This window comes from Drosophila virilis, chromosome 2 (assembly GCF_030788295.1).
Source record: "Drosophila virilis strain 15010-1051.87 chromosome 2, Dvir_AGI_RSII-ME, whole genome shotgun sequence".
NCBI lineage: Eukaryota > Metazoa > Arthropoda > Insecta > Diptera > Drosophilidae > Drosophila > Drosophila virilis.
Window position 1 is genome coordinate 26,602,989 of NC_091544.1, and position 20,893 is coordinate 26,623,881.

The 20,893-nt window shown below is 40.7% G+C and overlaps 1 protein-coding gene across 3 annotated transcripts; it reads left to right on the forward strand.

The window, feature by feature from the left end:
• Positions 1 to 14,434: 14,434 nt before the first annotated feature.
• On the forward strand, positions 14,435 to 20,451 carry yrt (erythrocyte membrane protein band 4.1-like yurt). 3 transcript variants are annotated; one of them, XM_002056033.4, is made up of 10 exons: positions 14,436 to 15,360; positions 15,972 to 16,119; positions 16,180 to 16,356; positions 16,572 to 17,622; positions 17,683 to 17,817; positions 17,955 to 18,074; positions 18,159 to 18,313; positions 18,373 to 18,557; positions 18,798 to 19,403; positions 19,562 to 20,451. In XM_002056033.4, exons 1-10 carry the CDS (start codon positions 15,142 to 15,144, stop codon positions 19,718 to 19,720), a joined length of 2,955 nt encoding a protein of 984 aa, XP_002056069.1. In that variant the 5' UTR covers positions 14,436 to 15,141; the 3' UTR covers positions 19,721 to 20,451. The 3 variants fall into 3 exon arrangements, with proteins under 3 accessions (XP_015026044.1, XP_015026043.1, XP_002056069.1); XM_015170558.3 differs by lacking the exon at positions 18,798 to 19,403 and having other exon boundaries at positions 14,435 to 15,360; XM_015170557.3 differs by lacking the exon at positions 17,955 to 18,074 and having other exon boundaries at positions 14,435 to 15,360.
• The last annotated feature ends 442 nt before the right edge of the window (positions 20,452 to 20,893 follow it).

Genomic DNA, 20,893 nt, shown 5'->3' on the forward strand with positions numbered 1-20,893 from the left:
TAGCCCTTCAGCAAGCCATTTTACCTTTTTAAACAATACATTACCCACACGTATGTGCATCTCACAGATTCTTGTGTATCTTATTGATAAGTCTGCGCTCGATCGTAAAGCGGCATCTAATTCAATAACAGTAATAGGAAAAATTAAGCTAATAGCATAACATGCTATCAGAGCGAGCTCTTCTGTTAAATGGGCATGCTTCAGCCACTGCTTTGATTTTTCGAAGCTCGAAAAAGAGCGCCTAACATTAGCCACTGCACAGCTAAAGAGAGCTGAAGCGTGAAACTTGGCGATATTCGAGTTGTATGTTAACATTATTGAATATCGTAAATGGTTGATAACGGTCTCTATGCCTAACATGGGGCTGTTAGAGTTCGAAAGAGTCTTTAATGGGAAGTCCTGTGCAAAATTATTGAAATATTTACATTAATATTTATTAATAAAAAGTCTTCTTTCGTGTGTATATTCTTTTAGCTGTTCTGTATTGTGAATGGAAATTTCATTAAAAAATATTTGTATGGCAACTCTTGTGGCTGCAGCTAAAGGAAACCTCTATTAAAGTAAGTTTTATAAAAATACATAATTAAATACTTTTAAAATTTATTTATACTAAGTATAAACCGAAACAGGTTTAAACTTTTTTCAGCTTTGAACCATTTATGAAGCGTTTTATAGTCGAACATACATAAAAAGATTATATGCCATGGGCGAGCATATTCGACAAGTTTTTAATTGGTTTTGGAGTTGGTGCTAATTAAATACTGAATTTGTTTTCAATAAGCCAAATTGATTAAATAAAATGCTGAATTTGTTTTGAAACGGTTTTCAATTGCAAATTGTTGTTTGTTTTTATAACATCATAACAGAGAAAGCTAATTATCAAAGCTTAAGTGCCTGAGGTTATGTGCGCATCAAATATAATATGTTTCTGCACATATGTATCTACCATATTTAATCAATTAATTAACACATGCACATTAGTATAAGTAGATGCGACGTTGACTGCAGCTCTGGCTTAATATCCACATATAAACACATATATATATATCTGGTCTTAATTAAAAGTTGACTTGCCAAATATTAGGCCTAATAATTCGAATCGACAGGTTTCGGATAGACACATTATTGACATTTCTGGCAAGAGCTGAGAAATTGTTGAAGCCACAAATTTGTTGGCAAACAGAACAAGTTTCAAATAAATCCGTTTGATCGGCAGCATATAGAATTTGGTATCAATCAATGTGTTGAGCTGCTTTTATAAATAAATTCTTCAGCCTCTGAAGTAGATTTCCATAATTTTATTTTCTGTGTGCTCTCCCTTTGTCCCTCTCTCTTTCCCTCTGTCTTTATTATTTTGCAGAAAACAATTCACTTTTATATGGCCAGATGTTATTCATCATGTGGCTTTGTTGTGCCTTATCGTGTGATTGATGCGCCATATTCACACGATTCGATATCGGAAAGGAAGTAGTAAAGATGCTCAAGCAATTTACGAGTACAAACACAGCGTCTTACATATGCACACTGAGAAAAAAAGCGAGGAACGCAATTGTAAAAGAATATGCTTTAATTGAGAATTTACGGCTTGTATATGTTCATATAGGTTCAAATATATATAAGTATATATGTTGTACACTCAGAGAAAAACTCGGTTGGAAATCGAAAAATAAATATTCTTAAATCAAGAATTTACGTGTAAAAAACACATATATATAATGTCCTATATTTACTTATACACTCAGAGAAAAACGACGTACGAAATTGTAGAACTTATAAGTTTTTAAAAGGTAAGAACCATCTTTTTAATATGAATATTATTTTATTAAGAATTAACCCTCTTTGGTATAAAAGCTCGACTGTTTATTATACAAAAAGTACTTTACACATTTTTACAACATTTTTTGTTTTTCAATTAATTCTTTATTAATCCAGCATTGAATTAAAGTTTATTAAAGTAGAATTACTTTAGAGATGATGATCCAGCACTAAATGAAAGTTATTTGTAATATTAATACTTAAGGTAATTAATTTAACATTAGCTAAAATAAAATCAACAGTACAATAAGATAAAGGCCTATTAAGGAAAAATTGCATAAGATTAGTTAATCTAGCATCAGATTAAAGATATTCAAATAAGAATTACTTGAGACACAGCATAAGAAATTTCAATTCGGGCAAGATTAAGAACTTAGGCCCCAAACTAGTGAGCACTTTTTCTCTTAGTGCGTATGGCATATGCACTTTAGAGTACATTATGACCACCCATATATATATATATATAAGTATAAATGTCGGAGTGCAATCACCTGGTCCACAATCGAAACGGGTGCATTAAATCGTTAAAGTAACATATACAAATTAATGCAAACAAATACACGAGTGCTTCCAACAATTCTTCGTATATTGTTTCCCATCTCCCCCACCACAAAGAACCACGAAAGGGGGACGGGGACGGGGTGCAGATCTTGTCAATAGTTACGACTTTCTGATGTGCCATGGAATGCAAAGCAGATCAAAAGCCCAGGCACGAGCGACAGAGGCACGAGGTGTGAGAATTCTCAAGTGAGCTGGCCGTGCACTCAGCTGCCGCAGACACAGTCCCAGGCGGGACTGCAGCATCTTGGACTTAACACTGGGGATTTGTGGTTTATTTTTGGGCATTCTGCTGGCCCAGCCGGGCGAGCTCATAAAATAGGTGTGGTCATATCATCAATAAATATACTTTGGCTGCTTCAATAAAAAGAAGAGCGACTAGCAAATTAGCTGGAAAAATACAGGGGAAAAAAAAAGAAGACAATGTTTAGAGCTGAAAGCAGTTGCATGCTGTGCAGTGTAAAAATAGCTGCGTCAATGGCATGCGTATGTAAACAAAAGAAAATGCACCACATGAAATGTATCTGCAGCTGCAGCCATAGCTGTGGGTGTGGGTGTGGGTGTATCTGCATCTGTATGAAATGCTCCGATCGCGTGTCCAGGCTTATACGAATGGGAACCCGAGACGATTGTGTTTTGTAATCATTTGCATTTTGTTCGAGCCATCAACAACAATATTTTCGGCATGTATCTGCGAGATACAAATGTATCTATGCAAAACTGAGGCTGCTGATGGTGTAGCGTTTAAAAGCTCATTTCTACATGCGTTACATGTGTTCCATTCAGCTCGAACATTTATTATGCACAACGCCAAAAGGAGTGCCCCGTCAGAGATGTATCTGTATCTGTGAATGTATCTGTTGCCTGTGCCTGTGCCTGTGCCTGTGCAATTTGCATAGGGCATATATTATGTTTTCTAGGTTTTTTTTATAATGAATTGCTTGTCAAACAGCAATTAATGGCTGCTGCCTGTCAAATTAGACACAGCATCGTCTATTGATGACTTAATGACAACTTCCAAATGGAAGCACAAAGAACTTAACAAATTTATTATATTCAATTTACAATAATGAATCGAGACTGAGATATGTATTTGATAATTTGGCCAAGACAACAATTTGCATATGAATGGCAAAATATGTCGTTTTTTACACAATATTTTAGCCATCTACTCGCAAATGGCGTGCTTTAGGCCATTAACGTGAGTTCGTTTCGGTTTTTATTCGATTCGGATGGGGGAACAATGATTCTGGCCTGGTCATGGGCATGTCTGTGGGTGCCTCGCAAATCTATATGCTCATCGATTTATCGTTGAACACACTCACACACTCACACACTTACACACTTACAAACAGGCAGGCAGGCTGGCAGGCAGGCAGGGCCACGTGCTTAATACGTGCTTAAATGTTAACATTTCAATTTGCAATTTGGAGCGTCTGTCGCTCTTCTTTCTCTCTGTCCGTCTGTCCGTCTGTCTGTCCAGCTGTCTATTTATTTGCCTGTGCTTATATCGCATGGTCTGGCCAACCGTTACGCACTCGCCACGCCCAACGTGCTAAAATGTTTTCCAAACATGCAAAGATCATTTCCACACACACACACACGCAGCTGAGCCAGAGCTAACCAAACCCTTTGACATGTATCTGGTTGCTGGCTCTCAAGCCGCACAGCCGCACATTTAGATACATTTTATACACATGTATAATCAGAATTCAAAGGCACGCATTATTGAATAAGCCCCGAAAGAATATGTATATATTTATATGTATTTATATATATTATATGCCATATAAGAACGCTGCCATGAGTATCCGTATCCGTGGCCATCGCCCGCCGAATGTGTGTGCCCAGATAAGATACTTTATTGACATTGCGTGTCTAAACACTTTACCGCTAAGCTAGTTTTTGTTGCTATTGTTGTAGTTGTTGTTGTTGTTGTTTCTTGATTGTGATTGTGCGCTTTAAGCTTATTTGCATACCCATAATTCTTTATTCCGTGAGGTGTGCGTGTGTATTGTTTGGCACGAGCATCGCATAGATACATTTACGTGTGTATCTATCGGAAACACACAATTTTAATCAAAACACAAAAGTTCGCTGGAATTGCCGCACATTTAAATATATATTTGGATATTAAGCAGTTTCAGATACATATTTATGCAGCACAGCCCCGCTTGGGACACACATCGATGCTATCTGTCACCTTTCTAAGCCCCAACCCGCTCCCACACACAAGTCCAATGGACTGTTAGAGTTCTGATCATGGCTTAATCTCAGGTGAAGCTCTTTTATGCACTTGTTGACCTATTCTACATGCAATGTTTGATTTGGGTTTCTATTTGTTTCACATCTGTCCTCTTCAGGGAAGGAACGCTGCAGGCAAATGGCTTAGACAACATATTTCCCATCTATTAAACATACTTCACATACTTAACAGAGCGGTAGCTCTGATTACAGGCAGCTCCCATAAACGGACATATTTTGTCGACAATTTTTTGAAGAGGTCTTCATCTATGCATTACAAATTTCATACCCTATTAAAGCGTATAAAACCAATAGAAGATTTTAGAAGACTGTGTCACTTGCTTTGCCTTAATATTAGTAATTTTATTAACAAAAAAACAGCGACCAAAAAACTCAAAAAGTGTTGCTTACATTTTATCGCTTTGTGCGTTATAATTCGCAACAGGTTTAAGCTCGAAACTCAAAAGTAAAGTGCATGCTAGAACCAGGCAGGCTCTTGATACAGATCTACAGGCAATCTGCTAAGAAAAGTAAGAAAGACTATCATTTATTTTCGTTCACTATGTTTTTTTTATATCCGAGATATTTAGTTCTTTCTGAATGATTTTACTTTGAAAATCAAAACGTGAATTTTTCTTTATTGTACAGCAAATTGAAAATCATGCTCATGTATGGCCCAAACATTGCCCACATTTTTCTCTAGATATGCGATGGAAATGCGCATTTGGTTAAGAAAAATTTCAAACTTGAAGCGATCGACCACATGACAAGTGTCTGGCCATGATGATAATGATGATGTAAACGTTGATGCTGATGATGATGATGTGACTGTCACCAAGCGAGCGGAGTGTGAATGTGTGTGCGATTGTGTGTTGTCATTGTCATTGTGGTCGCCCCAAATCATTAATTTGAGAAAACGTGACTTTTTTGCCATATTTTGAATTCTAATTCCACTCATTAGTCGGCGCTGTCGCCGTTGCCATTCTAAACATAACTTCAAAAGGTGCAGACTGCACTTGTGACACGTTTCGTAATCTCTTGGCTGGGTTGGCTGGCAAAGCCTTTTTCGCAATTTTCCATAAGCAGGCAACAGCATACATTGCACTAGAAGATGTGCAGCTGTGACTGCCAAGATGACGCCGTCGAGCAGCAGATACAGATACAGATGCTAACGTTAACCTGCAGCTAAGTACACCTGTATATATGATTGCCTCTGTGTGTTTGGATGTGTGTATTAGTGTGTGTGTGTGTGTATGAGTGTGTATGAGTGTGTTGAGGGGCAACGTCAGAGTGCATTACAAGCTCAAGTACAAGCTATTTCCGCAGCGGAAGGCAACACATTTGAGTTTGCCTTTTGTGCCCGAACCAGCCCGGCTCAGGCAACGGAGCTGCGTCGTCGCCAGCTCGAGTCTAATTAAAATAAGCAAGAACGCTGCAAAAGGTTGACGTTAGATAGTTTTCCAGTATGGTTGTATGGGTGTGCCGACTGCCTGTTTACCCTATATGCAGTCAGAGATTCGGCATTCGGCTGCAGTTGCCAACACGTTGCATAATTGGCCATTTCTGTGTGCAGTTGCCGCACATCATGCTCAATCTTAATTAACAAATATACAAGAAAATAAAATGAAAAGAAAAAAAATACGTAAAAAAGCGAAAAAGTGTAGCTCGACCAAAGATGCGACATAAAATGCAATTTACGACTTGTCATAAAGGGAGAGCCCGCCATATAGTAAATCATTTTTTATGTAGCCAGCTCGCAGCGACAAAAGCACGAGTAGCTGGGGCTACTAACAACGCAAATAAGCCACGGTTAGGCCGAACATAAAATCCTTTAGCACCTTTAAAATGGCCAAGCCGCAGTCGGAGCCGCAGCTCAGCCCAAAAGCCAAGGGCCATTCGACAGAGCAGGACGAATGCGACTGCTAAACAGCTAAACAGCGAAATTTATACAATCAACAAATGACATAAAATTTTTGCTGAACGACGCAGGAAAAAAAAAGTGGACAAAAATGGAAAAATGGCAAAAAAATGACAGCAGAGAAAAAATAAATTGCATGACAAATTCCTGTCGAGGGTCGCTGGTCCGCAAGTCGAAGTCGAAGTCGAATGAGGATGCCAAGAAATGATGGACGATGATTATATGAGAGGCAGGCAGAGCACACGCTGTCTGCATGCTAGCAGGACCTCGGCAAGGAAGAGCGACAGAGAGGCACTGTGAGAGGATGGGTTGGGTGGGAGAGCAGCAACAATTTAAGTCCTCAAATTCCAGCATGTGGAGCAATAATAATAATTTTATTGTTTTAACACAGGTAACAAACGGAAAGTTATTTCAGCCACAGCTGAGCGGCTTTTAAAAACAAATCGCAGGGTGAAGCCAGCGAGAGCCAGCGAGGACAACAGCCAAGCAGCCAGCGAGCCAAGCGGCCAGGACAACAGGCACAGGAGCAGGCAGCACCCAAACAAGGATAAGCGCCAGGCAAGCGTAAAGATACATATAAAAGAGGTTTTCGTTTGCAAATGCGACGCAGCAAGGTATACGCTTTATACAAGCAAACCAATCCCACGCACACACACACACACACAGAGAGAGAGACAGCCACAGCAACACACACCAACACACACTCATAACTTGAACAAGAAACAAATAAAAATGGCGAAATAAAGCAGAAAAGATCTGCAGCGAAATATTTTTATTGCCTTTTTGGCAACGCACACACACACACACATGGCTGCCCCCGTCTGTGTGTGTGTGTGTTTGTTTGTTTATTTGTGGATCTCTTTTGATATATAAGCAGACAGCGGGGAGGTGGCCCCACGTATAACCCAACATAATTTACGCGCCCATAATTTGTCATAAAAATCTTACAGTAATAATTTAATGTTGAAATGCAAATTTTTAATACATTTTCATACCCTAGACGTGGGGCCAAAAAAAAAATGGGCACAAAGGATAAATCGGATACGCATTGTTTCGCAATAAGAAATTAAATATTTTTATTTAAAAATAATATTTTTTTGCAATGCAATTTGTATGAGCAACTCAAATTAATTAACAAGTCGTTCGGATAGTTGCAAACCCTTGGGAATATCAGTTTTACAGTAACAAAAAAAATATTCGAATTAAAATATAAAGGTAAAATAATAAGTGTATATAAATATGATACTCGCTGCGCTGTTTTTACGGCCCCACAGGATATGCTTTAGTCGTGTGCCTCACCTGGCAACATTTTGCTCAGCTGTAGGCTCTATAAATTTGGCCAACACACATTACATAATTTATACCTATGTGGTACAGCTGGGCCATATATTGCATTTAACTGAAATATCTTGTAGGCTTTGGCTTTGCCCGCTTTTGATTTGGCCACTTGAGCCGAGGCAATTGACTGAAATAAGTTAAGTCCTGCTGCATTATCTATATTCTATTGTAGGAGATTAGTGACTTTACATTATCGACGGCACAGAAGTAGAGACGGTCACACTGTTAAATAAATTATGTTATGTTTATGTTAAATAATTATGTTAGGCATTAGTGTTAAGCAGTGTCAGTCAGTGTGACAGGCACAGCGAAACGAACGAGTGCATACTTACAGACAAACAAATAGTCTTTGATAGAGATATCAATCTTTAAACATTTTGCTGCACAATTAACTTGGCGATTAGCAAATACGTGCGCTATACACAAATTTCGTAGTTGGAGTTTTGTGTGATTTACCAGCAAAGATTTGTACAACTGGCGCGACTGCTGTCAGCCTCAATTGCCACACATGAGTGCGTTGTAAACATGTTTATGTACAATCGTAAGTAACAAATATTTAAAGAACTTTACAAGATGATATGTGAGCGTGTTTTATGGCTGCTGATGCTGCTGCTGCCTGGGAGAAAGACAAATGGTTACTTCATCGCTGTTTAATCTTTATGGCGCTTAGGACCGAACCCGAACCCGAAACCGAATCCGAATCTGAACCCAAAATCCCAATTCAAACTGGAACTAAATCATAATCATGGCCAACAAATACTGCGTGTCATTTGAGCGCACACATCATAAAGCAGCAATTAAGACAATGTTAAAATCGTAAGCGTCAAAGATGCCATAGAAAACTCTGACGCTCAATAAAAAGAAAAAACTGTCATAAAAGCAAAACACAACGACAAGTCAAGAAAGGATCGAGGGGGGGGGGGGGGGGGGGGGGTGGGGGAGGAGCAGGAGGAAGAGGAGGAGAAGGAGGAGGAGAAAAGGGACCCCAGCCAGACGTTAGCTGGCAAAAAAGAAGAAGTCAGTATCTTGCCGTCATTGGCAACGCGGCTAATTGCCAGTCAAAATGCTATGCGAAGTAAAAATATGAGATAAATGCGTGGTAACAACATTAAATTCCTGGATATGAGCTCTTGGCAAGATATAAAAAGTTTCAATTTATCTTGTTACAATTGTAAAGAACAGAACGCTACAACAAGCTAGCATTTGTCTAAGAAGTTCCCTTTAATTTTAATGCGAGCAGTAAAAATTTAATAAATCTGCTTCGTTTTAATTTCTTATCAATTATTACAAATAAGTCAAGCATTAGTTTAAATAAAATATAACTTATTGACAGCAAATGTAACGCGCTTTTACTAACATACCCATGTTTGGGCTAACATCTGTTAATTACAGCTTAAGCTTAAAATATGTTAATTTCGTGAAGTGCTGAAGTGCATGAAGTACCACAACTTTTTACTAACTATTTTCATTAGCATTCATAGAAAGCTTTTGTGTTCTTTTATTATGCTAAGTTTTACCTCTGTTAATAACACTTAATTAATTTCAAAATTAAGTTTCACATCATTAACATTAATAGCTAATTGTATAATTGTATAAATTTCAAGCCATAACAATTGTCAGGTTCTCTGATTTCTATGTAGAGTTTAACATCTGTTAATAACATTTAGTTCTGTTCAGAATCACACCTGTAAACCTTTCCATATTTGTGCAAAACTTTGTTTTAAAAATCTTTTCGGGCTAAATAGAAGTAAATCTTTGTTTAAGCAAATTTGCTGTTTTGGCAGCCAAAGTTAATTTATACAATTTTTTTTTTCTGAGTGCTTAGTTTATTAAACTGCTGATCTAATATACATTTTTCTGTTTAGAAATGGAATTGAACAAATCACAGCGATAGCCGCAAGAACCGCACACATCAAACACATGAAGAACTGATTCTGTCACCTTAGGGGCGTGTGTGTGTGTGTGTGTGTGTGGGAGGGGGTGTGTGGTTTTGAGCCTAACTACAGTGTAGGGGGAAAAACGGAAATGACTCTTAGTAGCAGTTCTGGTCGCAACCAATAGCCGGACGTAAAGCCAAACCATTCGGCGTACTAATGCAGACCTAAGGCAAATATAATTGCGTGTGTGTGGGTGCGATGGCGGTTGGATGGCGCTCGATGTGCCGGGCCATTGTGGGCTATTTTCTGCACAATGTTACAAGACATTTGCATGCAGGCGCCATCTGGTTGAGGGGTTTGGGCTTTTGGGGTATTTGTGGTAAGCGTATGGCCAGAAAGACAACAACCAAGCATTTGACAATTGTGCTGATGTCGAGCATTGGTCATCGACTTAAATACACAGAGAATCCCCAACTCTGCCTCAGCTGGCCAAAGACGACTGCTGCCACTGCTGCCACTGTCACTGCTGCTGCTGCCACTGCCACTGCTGCTGTTGTTATTGCTGCTGCATACGTGCTCAACAAAATATTGATTTAAATGAGTTTCAGTTTCGGTTTTCATTTCCTATACCCAAAAATTCCAACAATCAGCAAATTGTGCTGCTCAATGAACTACTTTTTCTGCTCTCTCGAGCCATTCTAGTGCTACTCGTTAGATGATGGCCAGGCAAACTGCATGATAAGCAAAATATTGCACATTGATGATGAGCTGCTTCTCGCCAGCTTGCTGGAACAATGTGGCTGTGGCCGGGGCATGTGGCATGTGGCATGTGGCATGTGTTGTTGCGTGTCCGCCCAGCCTGCAGAACTAAACGCAATTATTGTTGCTCCACCGATCGAGTCCTAAGTTCGGCATGGTCTTACACATCTTTGCACTCGCATCTTTACATTTAAGCCATTTAATGGATATTTGATACTTGTCAAAAATAAAAAACAAAAAAAAAAACATTTAATAATAAAATATTGAATTAATAAATACTATTTGTTTAATTTTATTTAGCTTAAGCTTTAAATCCTAAGAAGAATATTTTATGTAGTAAAATTTCCGCTTGCACAAATGCTTTAAACTTGTCTGAAAGGCAACCCAAAAATATGCTCATTGTGCTATTATTATGGAAAAGTCAGTTTGCGTTGCCAAGCAAAAACACACATCAATAATATAAACTACAATTTAAAGTTGATAGTTTTATTGTTGCCACATCCCAGGGGTGGAATCTTGGGGCAAGCAACTAATGCCAAACAGTTTTTGCTGTTTGCTGCCAGGGTCAAACCTAGCCCAGTTTATATATGTATATGTATATGTATAGAGTTATCTGTGTGTGCGTACATATGTCCGAATCAAGTGTAAATAGCCAGAAAACCTTTCAACTTCTTTGGTTTTGGGCAGAAGTCATTTGAAGTCATTTCAGAGTCGCAGTCACCCGAAAAAGCCGCAGACAGTCAAGCAAAGCGAAACTGTTGCAGAGTATAAAATAAAAACGAGAGCCGAGTTCTGGGCAAAACTTTTGCCTTAGTTTCTACCTAGTGGCATAGAAAAAATATTTGAATATATGTAATACTCATTTGCATATTGTTTGGCCATCGTGTTATAAGAAACCAGCTTCCAACCACTCTTTAAGTTCAAAGCAAGTTTCGGCCGAGTGCCCTAGAGCTGAAGCAGGCGCTGGAGCTGGAGCTGAGGCTGGACTGAGGCTGGGGGTTGGAGCACAACGCATTCAGCTTGATTGCAGCTACAAAGCTCTTAAAGTAATTAGTGGCATAAATTAAAACCCCTGGCTAAATAACAATGGCCAATTGTTTCAATGACCCTTGTGCCACTTTTAATTGTTGCAATGCTGCGAAAAGTTTTAGACCTAGCTGCCCGACCGGACCTGTTCGCTGTTCCCGTTCTGGCTTAAAGCCGCTGTCAGGCGAAAAGAGTTGCTAAAAAAGCCGCTGCTTTCCCTCTCCCTTTCACTCCCTTTTCGGTGACACCATAGTGAAATGGCGTTTGGCGGGGAAGCGGAGAAGCGGTCTGGGGCTGTGGTCACTAAGCGCCAACGCCCCAAATGGCGCTGCAACAAAAGCTGCCCCAGGGCATAAATAACTTTTTATACATTTCATATGTTTTCTTTTTTACGGAAAGGTCGCAGCGTTAAAAAACGTTGACACATTTTAAATTGTATATGAAATAAAATAAATTGTGCATAATTTTGTAGATTTTTTGCAAACCAAAGCCCCCTCCATCCCATGTGGATGGGGTGGGTAGTGGGTGGTGGGGGCCCACCCTCGCTTAAACTAATTATTTTGCAGTCAACAAAGTGTGGCAAAACATTTGCAACATTGATTTTCAATTGATTTTGGCTTTTGTCGCCGCTCATCATAAAAAAGTACTCATCGAAAATTACAGGCCAGAATGAAACAAGCTGTTGACTTGCCAAATAGCCGTGAATTATTCCCCCAGGGCGTAGGTGAGCGCAGGTAACGGGAATCGCTTAGTTGGCCGAGAATTTGCTGAGACAACAAATGTTGTTGTGCCGCAGTCCAAACTCAATGCCACACCAGCCCCACCCCACCGCCGCTTCTTTTGCTGAAGGCAGCCCGGACGCCATCGCATCCTGTGCTTGTCTCCTGGCCGACAATAACGAGCCGAGTGTCGAGACCGAGCGCAGCGGCAGGATATCGTAAAGCGACATACAATCACACATAAAATTTTACAACACGAGGATGTTTTTTATTGCAATGACTGGTGCTCGTTCTGGCACCCTCAGCCACACCAGCACCAGCATCGGAGCCATGTCCCTCGTCGACGTCGCGTACCAATCGAGAACTTAAGTAGCCAATTACTGGAAAGTTCGAATTCCTTGCTATGGATATCACTCCTTCGCTGGCATTTGGCATTCTGGCCTTTTGGCGAGTTTGTTAGCGTACAGCGAGTAAATAGCAAAACATTTTTCTATTTAATTAAAATGAATTTACCTTTTCGGTTGCCCGAGGCGACGCTGGCAGACTGATTTATGGATGGCCACCAATAAATTGCGACGACGCCTCAGCCGTAGCAATTTAAATCACGAGCTGCGGTTTTAATTAAAAGGAATTTATTTTGCACTCAACTGCAGATAAAATGCACAACTTTACGCGCGCAACACCAAAAAGTACAATATATTTATTTTACCGGAACACCCCCGACGAGACATTGTCAGGCCAAGAATACGCACGCTTTGCCATTATCGATAAAATTTTACAAATACAAGCTGATGGCGGGGAGTTGGGTGGGGTGGCCCAAGTTGAACCCTTTGTAAACACGTCTATTTCAGGCAAAAGGCAACATTGGCCATTTCCTAATTGTGACCACACCCATCTAAGCAAACCATTTAGCTGCCTGTCATAATTACGGCCTACGCATGTTGGCCCGGCCAGTTTCATGGCCAGGCCAGCTTTGGTTGTTGGCTGAAGCATCAAGCCGTCTTCAAGTAGCTCGTTCGCTCGCTTTGTAATTACGTATAAGTCTGAAGATACCAGTTGCCATCAAGTTGGCCACAGATCGGGTTTCCTTATTAGCCAGTGATTAATCATGCACATGCTATAACGGCCGTTCTGTAATTATGCTGTCATATCTCTGAAATGCATTTCATCTAAGTGTAAATGCATATCTGCTCGGGACTGAGTGAAAATTGATAGCCAATAAACGTAGATTAATCATGCTATTGCGCATGAATAGTTTACGCTTTTAGCAAATGTTATAAAGGAAAGCCGAGCTAACAAACCCAATCCAACATCTCGGGGGCCCACTAAAAGCTCGATATAAATATGAACCAACAGTTAAGAAGGAAGAAAACAGTACACCCACACACACACACGCACACACACACATACACCCACGCACACTGACACACCACACACATGAGCATACGGAAATTGTCGGCGATAAATCTCCCATTTACCTTTAAACTCGAAATACTGCCACCAACGGGGGTTGTGTGTGTTGGCTGACTGCGTCGCTTACAGTTACAGTTTCAGCCCTAAATCCACTAACAAATAAAGGAATAAATTGCCCATAAAAAGGATTTTGCAAATGCCGGCTGCAACTACAAAACCCTTGTGCTACGTATTTACAGCTGTGGTGGGACTCTTGTAACCGTAAGTTAACTGATAGTTTTCTTTTGGTTCAAACCAAAGTTAGTTATATTATTCATAAAATGAAGACAAACTTTGTCTTTATATTATATCGCTGGGTTTGATTATTATTTTTATTACTCTATTACTCTTAATCCATCTGATTTTGATTTAGTTGACATAAGACACACAAATGAAAATATGTTTTCAGAATTGTTTTTGTTTTCCTTTTATGAAGCGCGCTGCTTTTTGAATATGATGGCAATAATCGATTAACTGACAATCGAACAAGTGTTGGTGAACACGCAAAAAGAAACGCGTCCATCGCAGAAATCTGCCACAACCAATAGATGACGAAATTTAATTAAACTAATGCTAAAAACTTTTATAAACACTTAGTAATTAAGTATGCTCTTTTAAAAAAGGTTTAAGAATTCAAACAAAGGTGTGACCAGCTGTAAATTGTGTGAGAATAGTGTGACATCGAAAATTTTCGATGTGTATCGATAAATAAAAGAACAAGCAACATTTTAACGCTAACGTGACTCGGTCACACTACGCAGTTTACCATCATCGCATAAAAGTTTGGTTGAAAGTACAGCAAATGTACAATTTACGGCACCATATCAAATATATTTACACATTAACTTTTTACAACTCACGCCTACTAATGCTATAAAACGACGCGCTAAAAACATTCGCCTGTGGAGAAAGGAATACCGCAGCCGACGTCTTGTTCTCTGGCAGGAACGAAAGGAACGGAACGTGTTTTGGGCGGACTTGTTTTTTATGCCAGTGCGGAAAAGGGGACGCCGCTGCAACTAACTGTGTTTTGGGGAAAAATAGCCGCGCGGCTACAGGAGCGCCAAGCCAGCCCCAGCTCAACCCGATTTATTAGTGGATGGCCAAGTAAACGGGGGGCGTGCGTGTATCTGTGTGTATATCTGTTCCGTACAAGAACAAGTTGCAGCGCACTTGTATGCGCTTGCCTGTGTATTGGTGTCTTCAGTTCGCTTGTGCTCTGCAGGTGTGCGTGCGTGTGTACGCCTGTGTGTGTGTGTGTGAGTGTGTGCGTGTGTATGTTAGCGCTGTGGTCTTGATGTCTGCGCTTTTTCCCAGACGACGGAGCCGCGAGCACACAGGTGAATTATTGGTGCAATACGCTGTGTTGGCAACAAAGCCAAAGCTACCAACAAAAGACCAAACGACACTTGGGTAGAACGACGGACTGCAAAAAATGCTGCGTTTTCTAAGTCGGCGCAAGGTGCGCAACAACTATCCGGATAATGCGAGCAACGTTCGTGGTGGCGGCGGAGGTGGCGTTGGAGGCGGCGGCGGTGTCATTGCAAGCAGCAGCGGGTCGCAGATAAAACCCCAACGCATCGTGGTAAACAAAAATAAAATCGACTGCCGTGTTATACTGCTGGACAATACTGACCTTTCCATCGAATTATCGGTGAGTATAGAATTACATTTTGCTTATCTACAGGGACACGCGAGTTTGAAAAGGGGGTTTTCGCGCCGTAGGGGTGTCTTCTGTCTGTTTGATTAAGGTGGAGTACAAACATTCCATGATTGCATGCCTGTGTCTGTGTGTGTGTGTGTGTGTGTGCATGTGTGTGTACGTGTGATAAACACAAAATTTACTGCTGATCGGGCACATTATTTAAGAACTTCCCAAAAAACAAAAACAAACGTGATTAGTTCAGGGCCACACTTGATACTTCGCCTTAGAGATGGGCGCGTGTCGTGTTATCTTTCATGACATAATCCCGCACGAAACTGTCAAGAAATTTGAGGAGCTTATAAGAATCAAGTGAAATAAAGAAAAATAAAATATTTATTAAATTTTAGCGAACACCTAACAGATTACAAGCCGTAAATCTTGATTCATTATTTGTTTTCCAACTTAGCAGCTAATATATATATTTGGAAATTCGTGTGTTTCGTGATGCACTTGTAGAATATGTTTTTTCACCACGATTTCCAGTCATGTGCCATCTCTACTGTGCACTGCACGTCATTTGCGAACATTAATAAATTTTAATTTGGTTTCATTCATTGCAGAAAAAAGCACTCGGCAGCTTCCTCTATGAACAGGTATTTTATGCCTTGGACATTATTGAGAAGGATTACTTTGGCCTGCAGTTTATGGATGCTAATCATGTGAAGCACTGGCTAGATCCCACCAAACCCATCAAAAAGCAAGTAAAAAGTGAGTGCGCAACGATATTTGCAGCTGCGTTTTGTTTTTAATGCTTTATTTAAATTATAGTTGGACCACCGTACACATTTCGTTTGAAGGTCAAGTTCTACTCGTCGGAGCCGAATACGTTGCGCGAGGAGCTAACGCGTTATTTGTTCTTCTTGCAACTGAAACAAGACTTGCTAGAGGGGCGTCTAGACTGTCCGGATGACAAATCTGCTGAGCTCTGCGCGCTGGCCTTGCAGTGTACGTGATTCCCACTGAGTTTAGCAATTGAAAAAGAATATAAAGTTATATACAATGCACGCTCAAAAAGTTGAATGGCCACCTTTGCTGTGACCTTTGTAGACGAAAAGGTTGGGCTAGACCAGAAACGGGTTAATGGGTTGCATGTGCGCATTTTTTATAACTGTGTATTCTTTTATTTTGTATAAAAATAATACTCTGTCTTGCATCCACAGCGGAGTTGGGCGACTACGATGATCAGGTGCATTCGGCAGCTACCGTCTCGGAATTTCGTTTTGTGCCGGAACAAACGGAGGATCTTGAAATTGCCATATTGGAAGAGTATAAGACATGCCGTGGTCTAACGCCGGCGCAAGCGGAAACCGCTTTTCTGAACAAGGCCAAGTGGTTGGATATGTACGGCGTGGATATGCACACGGTGCTGGGCAAAGATAGTTGCGAGTATCATCTGGGTCTAACGCCCACTGGCATTCTGGTGTTTGAGCGTGATCAAAAGATTGGCCTCTTCTTCTGGCCCAAGATAAGCAAATTGGATTTCAAAAAGAAGAAACTTACTTTGATTGTTATTGAAGACGATGACGAGGGTCGTGAGCAGGAGCACACCTTCGTTTTTCGATTGTACAATGAGAAGGCCTGCAAGCATCTGTGGAAGTGCGCCGTAGAGCATCACACATTCTTCCGTCTGCGAGCACCTGTCAAGGGACCGTCGGCTCGTCAAAACTTCTTCCGCATGGGCTCGCGCTTCCGTTACTCTGGCCGCACTGAATTCCAGACCACGCAGCAGAGCCGCGCCCGGCGCACCGTGCAATTTGAACGTCGGCCCTCGCAGAGATTCGCCAGTCGCCAGTCGCATTTATTGCGCGAACGCCAGAAGGCTTCGCAGGAATCGGCAGCCTCTGCCGTTGCCACGGTCAATGCACGTGCAGCTGCCGCTGCAGCTGCAGCCGCCGCAGCTCAAGTGTCGTCAGCGGCATCTGTTGTTCCTTCCGTTTCCAGCAATGAGAACAATAACGAAACGTTCGATTCGCTCATCTCGGCCGATCCGTTTATTACTGTTACCCCCTCACCCTCCGTGCTGACTGTTATACAAAATTCGGCAATTATTGAGCCGGACGCGGCGTGCAGTGCTTCCATTAGCTCTTCCACTCATGCAGCTGCCACCTGCCCATCACTGGGTCGCAATTCCCTTAAATCCAACTTCAGCAATGATGATCCGGCCTATAGCAAAATTGGCTCCATTGGCAAAGCGGCGGGTCTTTCAGTGAAGTATGCAAATTAACTTGCTTAAAATTACCAAGCGTACTTATTCCCATTTTATTGTCTTAGGTTGGAACCAGAGTACACGCCACCCTACTCACCGAATGCCACCAAGAACTTTGACGAGACGAATCCATTTAGAAGTGCGGCCACATCGCATCATGGCAGCTTTGGCAAGGCCTCAATTAGCTCGGGTCAGCTCAGGTGTGTGCCGGAATTATCTATTGCCTTGCTATGCCACTTGTATTGCTTCTCTATTTTCTTTTAACTAATACGCATTGTTTTGTATTTCTCACGCATTTTTGTGTTATGTTCTGTATTCTGTGTATATCATTGTGCAGTGTTAGGAGCGGCTTATCGGATAAAGATAGAGAGCTAGATTCATTACTTAAGTCCATTGTTAAAGATCCATCCCCATCAGTGCTTGCAAATGAAGCCATTAATGATGCTAACAGTATCAGGTAGCGTAAATAATATACATAAATTATAATAGTCTCAACATTTGTAACTAATAATATTAAATTTGCATATCTCTGTGCTTCTAGGGTAACCATTAACAAGACCTTTGACATGGATCATAATACGGAGACACTGAAGCGGCTCTCAAATACAAATGAGAAGCCCAACAATCAAGTGAAGCTGGCCAATGTGGGCGCCACTTCCCTACCACCGGGCAATATCAAGTGCAATATACTAAAAGGTAATGTGGAATTGACTCTGTTTACTGGATTATTTCTCAAAATTGGTTTGCTTGCGTAGCGCGCGTGGAGGAAGAGATGGGTGCTAACAGCGGCAATGCTAAGCTGACCAATCAAATGTTTGTGCCCGCCGCCCACTCCGGCAACAGCAGCAGCAACATGCACGTGAATAATAATAACATCAGTAGCAACAATCATACACACAGCGATGGACCGGATTCCCTGAATGCCACCTACATATCAGTGGTGAGTTGGATAGCAAACCAGTTAGCCTCATGCCTTGCACTTTTTCATGCTTTTTCTGTACATTTATTTATTTTTTTTTTGTTTTATTTACATTCGTTGTGTGCACTTTGTGTTTTTTGTATGTGTGTGTGTGTGTGTGCGTGTGTACGCGTGCTGTTGTGTGGTTGTTGTCGATGTGTTTAATGTTTGCTTGGCTTTGTAAACGCTTAAAACACACACAAAAAAAAAAAACAAAAACAGGGCGGCGATAAGCTGACGCTCAGCATACCGGAACAAAAGCCGAGTAGTGGCAACGGCAGTGGCAGCAGCAGCAGCTCGAATACCATCAATAGCCATGCTAATGCCCCGGCCAGCAGCAACTCACCCTTCAGCAATGCCACCTTTGTATCTGCCTTCAGTGGGCCACCAACGCCGCCTTCATCGCTGCCAGCGACAATAAACAACACCAACAGCAGCAGCAGCATGGCCACCAGTGTAACAAGCATTAATACGCCGACGATTACAGCTGCTGGTGTAAATGCTACTGCCAGCAGTAGCGGCAGCAGCAGCACTGCTACGGAACTAGCCGGTGGTACCAGTGGAACTGGCAGCTCCTTGCTGAGCAATGCCTCGGCAGCCGAAATACTCATTAATGAAATTTTCATTAACAATATCATAAACAATAATGCGACGGCTAGTAACGGCGGCAACAACAAATCAGAGACAAAAACAAAATCCTCAACCACATCAACTCCCAGCGCTGGCACGCTGCTCTTCTCCACGCTCAGCGAGCAGGAGCGCTTGGAGGCGCAGAAGGCGAATCAGCAGCCCAACCAGAGCGAAGTCGATGCGCCGCAAAGCGAAAAGGTTTGGCCCAAACAGAGTTGGGAAACAGCATCTGTTCTTTAACTAGCCTTGCAAACTAACATTTGTTTTCATTTCAATACGCACCTACTATTAACCAAGTCTATAACAAATTTTCCTTATATATTATATACATTTCTAAAACTCTTAATTATCCACAGAAACAAAGCAGCAATCAGCAGGACAACAATCGCATTCCAGCCAGTAGCAACAACAGGGATATGGTCTCACCCTGGCTGGTCTCCTCGGAAATTGTTTCAGCGCCCAAGGGACGGGAGCCGACTATAATACGCAAATCCGTTATTACAACACAGTTGTAATTATTGTTTAAATATAAACATTTTTTATTTAATAAGACTATTTATATACATAAGAATATAGCTATGACAACCTTAGGCAACATTCTTTTAAGCATTCCACATAGCAGCAACATTAAAGACAATGAGAGAGCAGGTCCAATCAAAATGAAAACATAAAGCTATATTGAAACTGAATATGTTATCTGTCCATTAAATGTGCCTTAAATTATATTTACACCATATGTACGTTATGTGTACTCGTCAGCGTGAAAAGTGTGCTTAACGAAACAGTGTACTTAAATCTTACATAATGTATTCAATTAAATAATAAGTGTATAGACTGGAATTTTAACCAAGCAAAGTGATGTCTTTCTGCTTAATATACAACGCTCTATATTATAGCTAAGAAATGGTGACAAATGAATATATATATTTTTTAAAATTGCAGTATTCAAATTAACAGAATGAAAAAGAAAAAAGAAAACAAAAAAAATGAACAACGATATTGTCGCAGATTTTAGATTGAATATTATATACTTATATTGTTGCATTCAATTTTAAATCTGGAGTCAAGCTCATGACGTCTAAATGACAGCTAACTGAACAACTACTCATATACAAACATATACATATATACTAAATATCAATTGTTAAGTGCAAAGCGAGCATTTCCAATTTTTGTATACAACTTTAAAATACAAATGCATTTCTATAATTAAATGTAAAATAAAAGTGCATATACGGAAATAATATTTGGACTTGTTTTTTTCAATTAGGCGGCCCATTCCAGGAGGGCCACCAGCTGCCATATGACCTGCCTGCCTATGTTCAAGTACACACGCACACACATGTGTGTACTTGAAATTCCAAGATATTTTCGCAGCAGCCGAGGGTCGCATTGTGGCACTGCAATTAGAAGACAGCCGGCAGGCACTGTTTAGTGTTTAATGTTGTTTCCAAAAGTCGTCGACGCCAAATGTCTGCACTGGTGTGTGGTCATGTATGAATTTTATTTTCAAGAAAAACATTTTCTTGTATACTTCGCATCGTGTTGTTATTTTCATAGAATGTTATTTTTAGACATCTCGACTAGGGGGGGAAATAGTTGCATCTGCTGCGAGTTCTTGCCTGAAATATGAACATTTTTGGAAAAGCAACGCGAATATACATATGTATGCACATGTGCATGCCTGG